At 33.7% G+C, this 16,105-nt stretch overlaps 1 protein-coding gene across 1 annotated transcript; it reads left to right on the forward strand.

The window, feature by feature from the left end:
* Positions 1–8,831: 8,831 nt before the first annotated feature.
* LOC127121081 (uncharacterized) lies at positions 8,832–9,700 on the forward strand. Its single transcript, XM_051051687.1, has one exon. The coding sequence runs from the start codon at positions 8,909–8,911 to the stop codon at positions 9,560–9,562; it is 654 nt and encodes a 217-aa protein (XP_050907644.1). The 5' UTR covers positions 8,832–8,908; the 3' UTR covers positions 9,563–9,700.
* Positions 9,701–16,105: the final 6,405 nt, after the last annotated feature.

Genomic DNA, 16,105 nt, shown 5'->3' on the forward strand with positions numbered 1-16,105 from the left:
CTTTATGTAACCCTAGGGGTGGTGGGCACATTCGTTACTTGCGGTAAAGATACCACCATTTCTAGTGATACAGTCGACGCTGCTATCTGGCTTATAACCATAGGATTTTCTCCAAAAGTGGCTGAAGTCCCTGCATTACCAACCGTTGAATTGTTCTTCTACGCTGAGAGCATTGCTTCGAGGGGGAATTGGTTTCTTAGTTGAACGAGTCATTTCTGGAAGTTTCTTATCATTTCTCAGACGCATAAACAATCAACAAATAAATACATTTCATATGAAAACACATATAAACTATATAAAAGACACACTTTTATACTATAGTTTTAAAAAATCTTTCACAAAAGGGTCTCATCAGGTGTGCCAATTTGTTTATTGGTGAATTTAGTAAACAATCACGAGTTTAGTTTACTTAAAAGATTAACTCAAAAATTCTCAAGGACAATTTTTCCAAAAGGTTGCAAAGAAAAGTGTGTATGATTAAAACTGAAATGCTTTAATAATGATAAGCTGGACGCAAACAATATGCATTGAAAAAAGATAACAAACCCTAAAGAGGATAAATGACATTAAAGTAAATACTTCAAATACAAAATATTTACATAAATTTTAAAGAGTGGGCGCATACTCACATTTCTCACAAAATATTTCTCTTTGTAACTTGGATACTTTAGTTCTACAGAGAATTAGTGAAAAGTGTGACCTTAATTCCATAAACTTAGACTAACTTATATACTAATATGAAAGTAACAACCGACAACGGAATGATCTTAAAGATTTGAAACGTATCTCACTACTTAAACAACTTTTTTCTAACTTGCTTCTACGTGTCTTCAAAGATGAAACTGCTGAAAACCCAACATCGTGGTGATAACTGTACTCTGATAACAACTTTTAAACACCTTAACTGCCTCTTGTCGAGAGTTTTTGATTAACTCCCATAATACTACAACATCTTCATATCACATAGTTTGTTAGATTTAAAAATATCCTAAGTCCTTAACACCTAATAGTCGTGTCAACTTCGACACTGGTCGAATGTCTGATTTGTGAAACCCTTCTCATGATTCTAAACATGTTTGGAAGATAGAATGATTCTAATCTTATAGATTTGCACCTGAGACTCCTCCAAATCAATCTTTTTCTCAACTCGACTGATAGATTAGTCGAACCATCTTAGTCGATATAGTTAATATGTAGAAACTTTGATTGAAACTCTTATCGGTTAACATTTTCAATGTAATTATTGCCATTATTTATTAACTTAATTTTTCTACTACATACTTAAATTATACCTTCACTAATTTTCTAATTGTTGGATTTTCTCAACACACGTCATCTAAGCAAAAAGTGCTACGCAAATTAACCTGCCATTTGACTTTACAAAAAGGAAAGAAAAGTAGCAAATTAGCACATGAAAATCATAAGCTTGGTCTTAAACCGACAACGTAGATAAGTTCGACTAATATGTCCCAATGACGAAAGTAATTATATATCTTGTGACTTATACAGACTTTGTCTATGTAAAAAAGTTGTAGTTGGAAAGAACCAAACGAACAACTACCAATTTTGAAATATTCATTCTAGCTTTAATAACCAATATTAAATGAATTAGTTGGGCTAATATATATATATACATATATATATATATATATATATATATATATATATATATATATATATATATATATATATATATATATATATATATATATATATATATATATATATATATATATATATATATATATATATATATATAATTAAAGCTCTCAAATCAATAGACTTTTATTGGGTTGATCTGTTTATAGTATTGTATGACCAAGATGCAATTGGCAGGTTGTCATGTGGTGGTTAATTGATTTTATAAATAAGCTTATGATTATGAAAATGAACTGACTAGAGATAGAAAAAGTCGTTGAAAAAAATGATTAAAAGTTTTGTGTATTTAAATGTCAATATATCACATGTTCCTTGAGTTTTTAGTTTTGATTCTTTAAACCGCGTTTCTAGTGAATAATAATGTTATGAACCATATATTTAGATAAAAATACAGTATTTGTTATAAATTATATATTTTATTCTTGTAGAGTTTATCTTTTATTGATTTTTTTAAATTTTTTTGGTAGTTCTCTAGATAAGAACATGCTTTAGAATTATTTGTGTTTTTGTAATTTTCATTTTTTTTATTAGTATACTATTTTATCATTAAAAATGATAATAAATGGACATAATATTTGACAGTAACATTGTGTTATATAATTTTCAATTTCTTTTTTCTTTTTTGATTTTTAAATTGATATTATGCTTCATATTTGTTTTTTTATAAGTAACAGATTGTATTAATATTGTGTATTAGGCTACTGCATTTCATATTTGTATTATACGGTATTGTTTAGATGTATGCTGATGCGTGATAAAATAGCATATTATAAAAATTATTTAAAGTGTGTAATATTTAAATTTTAAAACTCCTTTATATAGTTTTATCTAATAAATTAATCTTTTAGATTATTTTCTTCTCATATATTTAATAGAGAAAACATTATCCTACCAAGTATAACAAAGATAAATATGATATATTAAAAAAACTTAAAATTGATTATACATGATTCTTAATGATTTGTTTAAACATTTTAAAACTTATATTTAAAATTATAAAGAAAAGTTGATCTAGGTTTAATTTCTAACGATATTATTTAATTTATAGTTATATATTTTTATAAATAATAAAAAATATATTAAAACGAATATAAAATATATTTGACCTAATACGAGGAAGTTGAGCTAAGTTAGTAATTATAAATAAGTGGATTTTTAAAAAGATTTATTAAAATATGTTTATTTCAATAAATCATAATTGGATGAGAAGTAAAAATAAGAAAAAGAGTGATTTTTTAAAATTAAAAAGAATTGAAAAATAGAATGAATTTTTTTTAAGAAATAAAATAAAATATAAAAGAAGAAATATAACAAACAAGACCAAAAAACGATAATTAGGGAGGCCTAAACATATCTAATGAAATTACAAGAAGCATCTCCAAGAACATTATCTCACCAAATAAACTGATTACAAGTCAAACCAAGATTTGCAATTTTGTCTCCACAATGATTTTCTTTTATAAAATCCATATAGTTGGGCAAAGAGATGCAATGGGGTCATCTATTTCTAATCCTCCAAGGGGTCATGCAAGACTTAGAGAAAGCAATCATTATTTTTACAATCACATTCGATCCAAAGCTTATTCCTGTTGGTGCAAAGGTAGAATATATGATGAATGGAAATATTCTTATTCAGAGAATGATGGCTACAAAAAGGATTAAAAGTTACAATGATTGACACCCTATTTATAAGCCTCTAACAAACTTAAATATGAATCAAATCTAATATTTAAATCTAATATGAATCAAATCTAATATTTAAATCTAATATCTAACAAACTTAAATATGAATTAAATCTAATAATTAAATCTAATACCATCCCTTAATTCATATTCCATCAAAACTTGTAACACCAATTCCATCCCTTAATCTGAGAAATTGGTCAGTCTTGATAGCTTTCGTCAGAACATCTGCCAACTGCTTCTGAGTGCTACAGTGTACAACTTCTAACACTCCCCTCTGAACTTGATGTCTCAGAAAATGATACTTGGTCTCAATGTGCTTGCTTCTCTCATGCAACACTGGGTTTCTGGCAAGATTGATTGCAGACTTGTTGTCAATCATCAGCTTCAGAGGTTTGTTTACTTTAATCTTCAGATTCTGCAATAGATTCAGAATCCACACAGCTTGGCATGCAGTAACAACAATCTTACAATTCTTCAGATCAAATCTCTTCAGAAGTTCTAATTCATACTTGAGCTGATGCAAAATAATACCTTTCTCAGAGTATCTGAACTCCATCCCTAGAAAGTATGTCATTTTGCCTAGATCAGTCATTTCGAATTCATTCATCAGAACTTTCTTGAACTTGGCTATCTCTTGTTCAGAACTTCCAGTCTTGTTTCTCTCTATAGCATCAAGTTCTTCTTTCATGGCCTTCAGCCAGAGCTTCTGCTTAAGAGCCTCTTCTGTACTTATGGGTTCAGAGTCTACTAACATGGCACACTGAATAACTTCTCCTTCAGAGTCTACTTCAGTGTCTTTCAGCATGTCAAATTCTGCATATCTTCTGGGGATGTTTCTGATTCTTTGTGGTCTCTGAACTTGTTCAGAGTCTTGAGCTTCAGAGTTTCTAGCTTCAGATGGTTGACTTCCTCCAGAGCCTTGACCATCTTCAGAGTCTGGCATATTTCCAGAGTCTGAATTGCCACCAGAATCTGGATTACCATCAGAGTCTGGGTCATCAGAGTCTGGATCATCAGAGTCACCTTCATCTTCTGAGTCTTCTCCAGAGTCAGAATCACTATCAGAATCAGAATCAATATCAGAGTTTACTCCAGCCTCAGAAATTCTGAACTCTGACCTTTCTTCAGAGGTTCTAACATCAGAGTCAGATTGAGACTTATCCCAATTCCAAACTTCTGATTCCTTCACAATCACATCTCTGCTGAATTCAATTTTATTGGTTTCTGGACAATAGAGCTTATATGCACCTGTACTGTGGTACCCTATCAGAATCATCACTTTGCTTCTATCATCCAGCTTCTGTCTTCTGGCTTCTGGAACATGTTTATAGCAAACAGAACCAAACACCTTCAAATGACTAACACTTTGCTTATCTCCAGTCCACTTCTGTATTGGAACTATTTCCTTCAACTTCTTCGTAGGACAACGGTTGAGTACATACGTTGCAGTGGCAACAGCTTCTCCCCAGAGCTTCTGAGGAAGCTTCTTCTCCTTTAGCATGCTTCTCACCATATCAAGCAAAGTTCGGTTTCTTCTTTCAGCAAGACCATTGTGTTGAGGGGTATAAGGAGCAGTAACCTCATGCTCAATTCCATTCTCCTCACAGAACTTCTGGAACTCTTTGGAGTTATACTCACCTCCACCGTCAGTTCTAAGAATCTTCAGCTTTTGACCACTCTGATTCTCAGCCTTCATTCTGAACTTCTTGAATTCATCAAACACCTCGTGTTTGAACTTAATAAGGGATACCCATGTCATTCTTGTGAATTCATCAACAAATAACACAAAGTATTTATTCCCTCCCATCGATGCTACTGGAAATGGACCACACACATCAGAATGTACAACTCCCAAGGCATGTTTTGCTCTTGGAGCAGTTTCTGACGCAAATGGCAATCGTGGTTGTTTTCCTTCCATACAAACTTTGCATGACTTTTCAGGCTTCTTAATTGCAGGAATTCCATGTACCAACTTCTTTGAATTCAGATGTTTTAAGCTTCTGAAATTCAAATGACCAAATCTTCTGTGCCACAACTCACTCTCCTTCTCAGCACTTGTTGCACTAAGACATTCTGAGTCTGCAGTTCTGACATTCACCTTGAATGTTCTATTCCTTCCCTGTTCTGACTCCATAATCAACTTCTGATTACAGTCGTACAGCTTCAGAAGATTGTCCTTCATGGTAACTGAGAAACCTTTCTCAATTAATTGTCCCACACTCATCAGATTGCTTCTGATGCCAGGTACATACCACACGTTCTGAATCAATGCTGTTTTCCCATTGTTCAGAGTCACTCTGACATTTCCCATACCTTCTGCATTAAGATATTTGTCATCAGCACATCTGATCTTTGTCCTCTTTTCAGAGTCAAAGTCAACCAGCCATTTCTTGTTTCCAGTAAGATGATTTGAACAGCCAGTGTCCATATACCACCAGTCTATCAGATCCATATTATCAGATTCAGAGGCCATCAATAGCACAGATTCGTCATCAGAACTTCTGGCTATATTTGCTTCTTCTGATTTTCTCTCCTTGTTTGACCAACAGTCTCTAGCAAAGTGACCAAACTTCTTACAGCAGTAACATTGGATTTTCTTCTTGTCATACTTCTCTTTTCCCTTCTGAACATTCTTTTGTCTATCAGAGGTTGAGCTTTCTGACTTCTGACCACCATCAGATCTTCTCCTGGCTTCTGACTGCTTCTGATACCTCCTATCAGAAGTTGCTTTCAGAGCCTGCTGCTCTACTTCCCTTTCAGAAGTTCTCTCAGTTAAACGCAACTCTTGCGCTTCTAGACTGCTCTGCAGCTCTTCAATTCTCATGGTGCTCAGATCTTTGGAATGTTCTATTGCTACCACAATGTAATCAAATTGAGAGGTAAGGGATCTCAATACCTTCTCCATGATTGTTTCTTCAGAAAGAGTTTCTCCACACGCTTTCATCTCATTAGTGATCAGAATCACTCTGGAGATGTATTCAGAAACTTTCTCATTATTCTTCATGTTGAGATTCTCATATTGCTTTCTCAAGGACTGAAGCTTCACCTTCTTTACTGATGCGTCACCACCATAACATCTAACCAGTGTGTCCCACGCAGCCTTTGCTGTCGTTGAATCTGCAATCTTCTCAAACACATTTACATCAACACATTGATGAATGAAGAACAATGCTTTCTGATCCTTCTTCCTTACTTCCTTCTGCGCGTTTTTTCTGTTCATCCGTCGCATCTGCTGCTACCGGAACATAACCATCAGTGACAAGATCTAGAACATCTTGAGCACCGAACAGTACACGCATTTGGATCATCCAACGATTCCAGTTTTTACCGTCAAATACTGGAAGTTTGGTGTTCATGTTGCCGTTTCCGTTCATCTTTCTACCTTGCACAATACACTCAGATTTCTCACACAGTGTTTCCCAACCCACAGAATTAAAATTCTGATCAGATTTTGTTCAAGATTCAACACGAATCTAAGAATCAAAATCAAACACACAAGACCTCACGTTCACTCGTGTTTCCCGTGTTTCCCAATGAATCTGAACCGGAGCTCTAGATACCAATTGTTGGTGCAAAGGTAGAATATATGATGAATGGAAATATTCTTATTCAGAGAATGATGGCTACAAAAAGGATTAAAAGTTACAATGATTGACACCCTATTTATAAGCCTCTAACAAACTTAAATATGAATCAAATCTAATATTTAAATCTAATATGAATCAAATCTAATATTTAAATCTAATATCTAACAAACTTAAATATGAATTAAATCTAATAATTAAATCTAATAATTCCAACCTCTTATATTAACTATCTCGATAGCATACATAATACCATTCAATTTCACAGAAAAACATTAGTATTAATGTGACTTAGATGGATGACAAAGCTTCTAAGATGATCGTCATGTTTGTTTATGAAAATTCACTCGCAAGAGAGAGGACTCGGGTTGTCGACCGAAGCACGATAAGAATTAACTTTTATCCAATCCAAAGCATCGGGGATTCCAAATCATTTCAATAATATCAGGCACTTTTGGAGACCTTATAATAACATTAAACCACCACCCAATCCTACATTCGAAGAGCTAAGGGGGAAGAGAGAGATTATAAAGAAAAATGAAATTTAAAATTAAACAATGAGATTTAAATCAACCCTGATTAAAATTGAAAACAATAAAGGAATTGGAGTTTTGTATGATAAGCTATTTAAAATAAGTTTTTATTTTAAATATTAAAAAAAAATTAAAAATACTTCAAATATTTTTTCATGAAAAGTATTCAGAGTATTATTCAAAAGAAATTGAAAATAATTTTAAAAAATAAAATAATTATAAAAATATTTTTTTTATATTTTAAAATAGTATAAAACGGACCCCGGATTAGATCTCAAAATCTAAAATGAATTTAATTGATATATATTGTCAGTGTAAAACAAATTTACACTGTCAATAAATTATAACCATTAGATATTGAAACAAGTTTGATTTTTATTTTTAAAATCTATAAAGTAATACAAACGAGTGATGGTGATGAATAGATAGTGTAAAAAATTTTACATTGACAGTATATATTAATTAATCTCTTCTAAAATATATGTCCTAGATTCATTAGACATATCCAAAAACATTCCAAATCTTATTTGATTTTATATATTAATATTTTTTTGATGATTAATTGTATTTGAAATATATAAATCTTTTAATCTTCCTTTTTTTGTCAACGGAATATCCCAAAGCACTTTATTGTGCAGTTCAGTCACATGATCATAAAATGTCATGCTTATTCAAACATCATTTATTTCTCAGCATACAGTAAAATCCTAAACATTACTTTTATATATTACAGTTTGGCTTTCTAAAATTTATATTGATTAAATAAAATTGAAAACCAGTTTTTAAAAATTAAAAATAAAGTCAAATATTGATATTAAATAAAGCCTAATTTCTTGGATTTTAAATTATTTTAATAATTTTTTGCATTTTCTTTTGTATATTAGATATTATATATTCCATTAAAAAATGAATATTCTAAAATCAAACCGTACTAAATTATATCATATCAAATAAAATTTTGATAATTTACCCAAACTAAATCATATATTTTTTTAATTTTAAATAAAAAATTTGTTATTATTTTTATTATTTTTTATCTAATAATTTAATAATCAGAATTTCACACTTATATAAAAAAAAAGTAAATTGAAATACATTAACAACAAAAATTAAATTAACCATGGTCAAAGGTTTTAGCTATGTGTGATGTTCTTGTGAGTTGTTTTTATTCACAAGCTGGCAAAGGATAGTGTGTCCTAAAAGTTCCCACACATCACTTTATGTGATTGAGAGAGATGTTCAAAGCCGTCATAGCTGACCAGACCACACCGACCCAAAACTATTGCCCTACATAAAAGGTAAAACTAAATAAAACAAAAACAAATATTTTATCAAAATTATCAAAAGTCAAATAATGTTTCCACTTTCCATCATCATCCCTATATATAAACAAACAACCTTTCATTCATTCTCAAAAAAAGTCCAACATCTCTCTAATACTTCAAAATGGGAAATGCAGCAATCACTCTATGTTTTAACCACACCACAAACTCGTCGTCGTCTTCGTCATCGTCTTCGTCGATAAAACTTATTTTCTGGGAAGGAACATCAAGAACTTTGAGAGGAAAACATATAGCCGGGGAAATAATGTTCGAATTCCCCGAAATGATGGTTTGTCATGCAGATTCATTCTTCATAGGACATCCAATTCCAGTTCTATCAATAGATGATGAACTCATGCTAGGTCAAACATACTTCATTCTACCTATAGATCGTTTTTTTGCTATTGACACCCTCTCCGTTTCTTCGATCTCAGCCTTTGGATCTTGCCCTAATAAATCTCCTATTAAATTCGGAAAGTGTCCTTTTCAGTACTTGAAAGGATCTAATGGAAGAGTTGTTATTAAGGTTATGCCTGAGTTTATTACTGGCCTTATATGTGGTGATAATAATAAAGAGATGAATGAGAATGGAGCAAGTTATAGCAACGGTTTTCTTTGTAGTACTCCTGAGTTGAAAAAACATTATGAACAACTTGTGAAGTCTAAGGATCAGGTTTGGTCTCCTAAGCTTGAAACTATTACGGAATATAAGGTTAGGTTTTCACCATGTAGGTTTATAGAATGGAAAGAGAAAGAGAAGCCAGTGGAATTGTACTAGAATTTTATGATTTATGTAATTTTAAAATTTAGCAATTGTTAATTATATATATATATAGTTGGAATGTATACTGAGATTATTTTGATATATGGGTTCATATTCAATCAAGATGAGTAACCATTGGTTTTACTTCTTAAATTTGTCTTTTATTTTAATTTTCTATGATGAAGTTAATGCTAATTATAATAATTGGGGTCCATGGTAGGTTATGGTCTTTTTATGTGGGAATTGCTATTAAATATGGCAACTACTCTCTATATGGATAGTTATATATGATCTGTGATCTTGTATTTTGTTCATGTCCTTGCAAGAAAAGGCAATACATGGTATAAGATTTTTGGATGATTAGTTAGTTATTGTTACAAATATGTTATTATCGAAGTTTTCTTCGTTTAGAGCTAGTCTTATTTATAAACACTGATATTAATTTAATAGTGTGGTCAAATTAGAAGTCGCAAAATTGCACTATCATTTCTAAATTAAATGTTGGTTGCACTTGAATAATTATGGTTCCGATTCTAAATCACATATTATATTCTTTCCTTCTCATTCCTTAGTTTTGATTTATGTGTTGATTCTATTGTAGTGTGATGATTTATGTGATTTAATCTTGTTTTTTGGTTTATATATATATATATATATATATATATATATATAATATATATATATATATATATATATATAGAGAGAGAGAGAGAGCGAGAGAGAGAGAGAGAGAGAGAGAGAGAGAGAGAGAGAGAGAGAGAGAGAGAGAGAGAGAGAGAGAGAAGAGAGAGAGAGAGAGAGAGAGAGGAGGAGAGAGAGAGAGAGAGAGAAGAGAGAGAGAGAGAGAGAGAGAGAGAGAGAAGAGAGAGAGAGAGAGAGAGAGAGAGAGAGAGAGAGAGAGAGAGAGAGAGAGAGAGAGAGAGAGAGAGAGAGAGAGAGACTCCACCACCACCACAATTGACTCATTATTCACGCGATATCATTCCTGAACACTCAGGTTTATGTCGCCCCCGATCCCCACCGTAGGACCTGAGCACACCAAATCGTTACCACCATTATAGGTAACGCTTAACCAGCTCCTACCTGGAATCGGCTACTCGCTCCTAGTCTCCATCATAGGACCAGAGCACATTAAAACTGGACCAAAACCCGTGCACCATGATGCATGACTCTCGATAATATACATTATCACCAAAAGATTCATCAAAAGGATCATCATAGACATCTTACACCATTTATACACCACATCATTCATCATACGCAATAATCAATCATCACAAAATATGCACAACTCATCATAACAACATGTTCTGCACCATTCAAAATATTCCCATCATTTCATAACTTCGATTAAACATGTTTGATCATCAACTCCCATCACAACAATATCAAACAGTGGCTAAGATTAGCCAACCAACCAATAATAGTAAAAAAACGGATTTTGCACTCAAATACAAGTAAATAACCAAATTATGCAAGTTACAAGTGCATGACTACTATGAGCGTCATGTCATGGGCGCGATGTATGCCATGGGCGTCATGGCATGACTACCATAGGCGTCATGAACATTCAAAATGTCAAAAATATGTTTTCAACAATTGAGATCAAAGAAAACTCCCATTCTTTCACCCTTAGCCATCAAAACCAATAAAAAATAATACATACATGAAATATATTCATCCATAGCATATTATATTTATGGTTTAACACATTTAATCCATCAATCCTTCAAAATCATATTTACCCCCAAACCTTCAAAACCCTCAAACATGGTGGAAAACATCAATATCTCAAAACATAAAATAGTACACATATATGCACATAAAATTCATCATTAAAACAATCAATAACATCAAAACATCACAGACATTAAGAATTAATCACATCCTAATTTCCCTAAAGATAGTAAAGGATCTCTCATTTTTATCCTTCATGCAATACACATAGATTGGTAACCTTTCCCCCCAACCTTAGATTTCCAGCAATGATAATGAATTAAACAACTGCTATGAGTCTCTCTTTCCAATCTTAGCTCTCCTTCCCAAAAACTTTTGGTTCCTCTTTGCCTCTTATTTTACGTATTGTCAGATTTCTCTAAAAACATATCTCATCTCCCAGCTTTTAGAATATATAGTGTTTCTAAATTACCATTTTTGTACAACTCATTACTAGCTTCTCTACTCTTACCACATATTTTCTCCAATACCACAATGATCCAAAACTCCTATTTTACTATTTTATTAAATTTATTCAAATACAATACTATCTATTCTAATAATTAATTAAAATTCTAATTAGTTCTAAACAACTATACAAAACTCTTACTCTCTCTATACCTCTATTCCAAGGATACTTACCCCCTGAAACACACAACAAATAATTTAAAACACCAATTAACCAAATAAAACTCTAAATAATTCAATTACATTAATTAATCAAATTTCGGGTGTTACGACTCTCACCCGCTTAGAAAACGTTTCTCCCTAAAAAATTACCTGTAGGAAACATAGTTAAATACGACTCCCACATCTGACTATCCAGCTCCCAAGTTATGCTTCCATCGGCTGCTCCTTCCCACACTACCTTCACCAAGGCAATCTCCTTACCATACATTTGCTTCACTTCTAGATCCTCTATCCGCATGGGCGATGCCTCAACAATCAGGTTCTCTCTCACCTGTATATCGTCCATTTGGATCACATGAGACGGGTCCAGAATGCATCTCCTAAACTGAGATACATAAAACACATCATGAAGATTAACAAGCGGCGGTGGAAAGACAATCTGATAGGCCACATCTCATATCCTCTAAAATATCGGGTATCAACCAACAAAACACGATGTGAGCTTCTGATACTTAAACACCCGACCAACATTGATTACTGGAGTAACTCTAAAAAACACATGGTCTCCCTCTTGGAACTCAAGTGTCTTCCTCCTCTTGTCATTGTAACTCTTCTGGCGACTCTGCGAAGCTTTCATCTTCTCTTAGATCATCTTGATCTTCTCAGAAGTTTGTTACACAATCTTAGGTCCAATTACCACACTCTCCACAGAGTCGTACCAATACAAGGTGTCCTACACCTCATACCATTCAACGCCTCAAACGGGACCATCTCAATACTTTAGTAGAAATTATTATTGCAATTGAACTCAGTCAGCGGCAAATAGACATCCCAAGCACCTCCTTGTTCTAGCACTCAAGCCCTCAACAGATCCTCCAAGGATTGGATAGTCCTATATGTTTTCCCATCAGTCTGCGGGTGTTAAGCGGAACTCAACTTCAGCTTAGCACCCAAAGCTTCTTACAAACTCTGCCAAAACCTCAACGTGAACCTCAGATCTCTATCTGACACAATGCTCGGCGGAATACCACGGAAGCTGACAATCTTCTGAATGTACAACTCAACCAATTTCTGCAACGAATATTGATCTTAATCGGTATGAAATGAGCCAATTTAGTCAGTATATCAACAATCACCCAAATTGAATCACATCCCTTCGTCTTCTTTGGAAAACTTGTTATGAAATCCATGGAAATGCTATCCCACTTCCACTCAGAAACACTCAACGATTGCATCACACCCAAAAGCTTCTGATGTTCAATCTTCGACTTTTAACAAGTAAAACAAGCATACACAAACTTAACTACTTTCTTCTTCATTCCTGGACAACAAAACAATTTCTTCAAGTCTTGATACATTTTAGTGGCACCTAGATGAATACTCAATCCACTCTTGTGACCCTCCTAAAGAATACTCTTTCTTAAGCTTAGGTACGTCTGGTACACAAACCATGTCTCTGAACCTTATCATGTCATTCTCATCAATTTTGAAGTCGCCACCCTTACCTTGGTTGATTAACACAAGTCAATCAACCAATCCCACATCGGTCTTCTGGCTCTCTCTGATCTCTTCAAGGATACCAGTAGTCAGCTTCAACATATCCAACTTCACACTATTAGGAGTCTCTTCAAATAAGAAACTGATGTTTCTAAATTTCTCGATCATATCCAACTCTCGAACCATCAACACTGATATATGCAAAGACTTCGTGCCCAATGCGTCAACTACAACCTTAGCCTTGCCCATATGGTAACTCAAGCCAAAATCACAATCTTTCAGAAACTCGAGCCATACTGTATGCCTCATATTCAATTCCTTCTTATCAAATATATATTTTAAACTCTTATTATCACTGAACATCTTAAATATGGAGCCAAATAGACAGTGCATCCAAACTTTTAACACGAACACCACATATTCCAACTCAAGATCATGCATAAGATGGTTATTCTCATGAACTCTCAACTGGCTAGAAGCGTAAGCCAAAACCTGACCATTCTACATTAACATTACACCTCGACCCATATTTCAAGCATCACAATACACAACAAAAGATTCACTTGGATTCATCAAAACCAAATTTGAGGAGACGTCAACTTCTTCTTGAGTTGTTGGAAACTCTCTTAACAATGCACATCCTAAACATAGGCTTGATCATTTTGAGTCAACTGATTCAAAGGAAATGCCAACTTCAAAAAACCTTCAATGAACTTTCTGTAGTAACCAGTCAACCCAAGAAAACTTCTAATTTCAGTAACAGACTTTTAAGAGTCTCCCACTGTAACATATCATCAATCTTCGTTAGATCCACAACTATACCACCACTAGAAATCACATGACCAAGGAAACTCACTTCTCGCAATCATAACTCACACTTAGATAACTTCTCGTACAACTGCTTTTCTTTCAAAATATGTAATATAACTCTAAGATGTTCCATATGCTTTTCATCAGACTTCGAATATATCAAGATGTCGTCGACGAATGAAACCACAAACTGATATAAGTACGGATGGAATATTCTATTCATGTACTCCATGAACACTCTAAGCGTATTAGACACCCCTAACGACATTAGCGAATACTCGAAATTTCCATAACTAATTCTAAAAGCAGTCTTTGGAATATCTTCAAGTTTCACACGAATCTGATGATAACTCGAACGTAAATCTATCTTGCTAAATACACAAGCACCTATAAACTAATCCATTAAATCATCAATCCTCTAAATTGGATACTTATTTTTGATAGTCACCTTATTCAGTTGTCGACAATTAACACATAGCCTCGTACTACCATCCTTCTTCTTTACTAACAACATCAGTGCACCCCACGGTGAAACACTCAGACGAACGAACTTCTTTTCAAGCATATATTCCAGTTTCTTCTTCAATTCACTCAACTCTGAAGTAGACATTCTATAAGGAGCCATCAAAATCATACTAGTACTAGGTAATAAGTCAATATTAAACTCAACTTCACGCTCTGGTGACAAATCATTGATATCATCTAAAAACACCTTTGGAAAATCACACACTACTGGTAACTCACCAAACACATCTTTACTTTCTGCCTTCATAGAAGCTAATATCATAAACACTGCAACATCATCCTTCACAAACTCATATACTTGCTTGGCCGACACGAATAATTCATCACTTGCACCAAACTCTGGAAATGACATTGTCTTGTCGAAATAGTTTATATGAACATGATTGAACTCCAACCAGTTCATTCCTAGGATAACATCGAGATTCCTCAAAGGTAGACATACTAATTCCATACCAAAACTCTTACCATAAATCTTAAGTGGACAATTCAAACAAACATAAGAAGTGGTTACCGTACCTAGAGCGGGGGTATCGACATCATATTCTCATCCATAAAAGACAATTTCAAACCCAACCTCTCAGCACAATCAAGTGAAAGAAACGAATATGTTGCACCCGTGTCTATAATAGCAATCAAAGGGACACCGTTTATAAAACACGTAACTCGAATCAAACGGTCATCACTAGTAGTATTTGTCCCAGTAAAAGCAAAGACCTTTCCTCCAGACTGTGCTTTCTTCGGCTTTTGGAAATTGGTACTGATATGACCATGTTCACTGTAGTCATAACAAATCATCCCATCACTCCTATAATGTACAACATGGTGACCTGTCTTCCCACACAACACCTAAGAACATTATTCTTGCACACATCATCATTGTGGCCCAACTCGTCACACTTGAAGCACTTGACTGAAGTGGGAGTCCCTCCCCCACTTGGATTTTTCTCATCTGTAACTCTCTGTTTTCCTTTGTTAGCTGGAGCACTGTATGCTTTTCCCTTATACTTATTCTTCCTTTTCCTCTCACTAACGCTCTTGTAGTGAGCGGAATGAGCTTTGCAGTCCTCATCATAAATCCCACACTTGTTCACCAGAGTAGGAAACCTGTGAATCTCCCGGTAGCCAATACCCTACTTAATCTCAGGTCATATTCCATTTTCAAACTTAATGTACTTCGACCCCTCCACTGCTGCATCATTGTAGTATGGACAGAACTTCACAAGCTCCTCAAACTTGGCAGCATACTCAACAACTGTTATATTTCCTTGCTTAAGCTCATGAAATTCAATTTTCTTCTTGATACATACATCTTTAGGAAAGTACTTCTCAAGGAATTGCACCCCGAACACATCCTAAGTGATCTCAACACCAATAACTTCT

The sequence above is a fragment of the Lathyrus oleraceus genome, chromosome 2 (genome assembly GCF_024323335.1).
Source record: "Lathyrus oleraceus cultivar Zhongwan6 chromosome 2, CAAS_Psat_ZW6_1.0, whole genome shotgun sequence".
NCBI classification, from domain to species: Eukaryota; Viridiplantae; Streptophyta; class Magnoliopsida; order Fabales; family Fabaceae; genus Lathyrus; species Lathyrus oleraceus.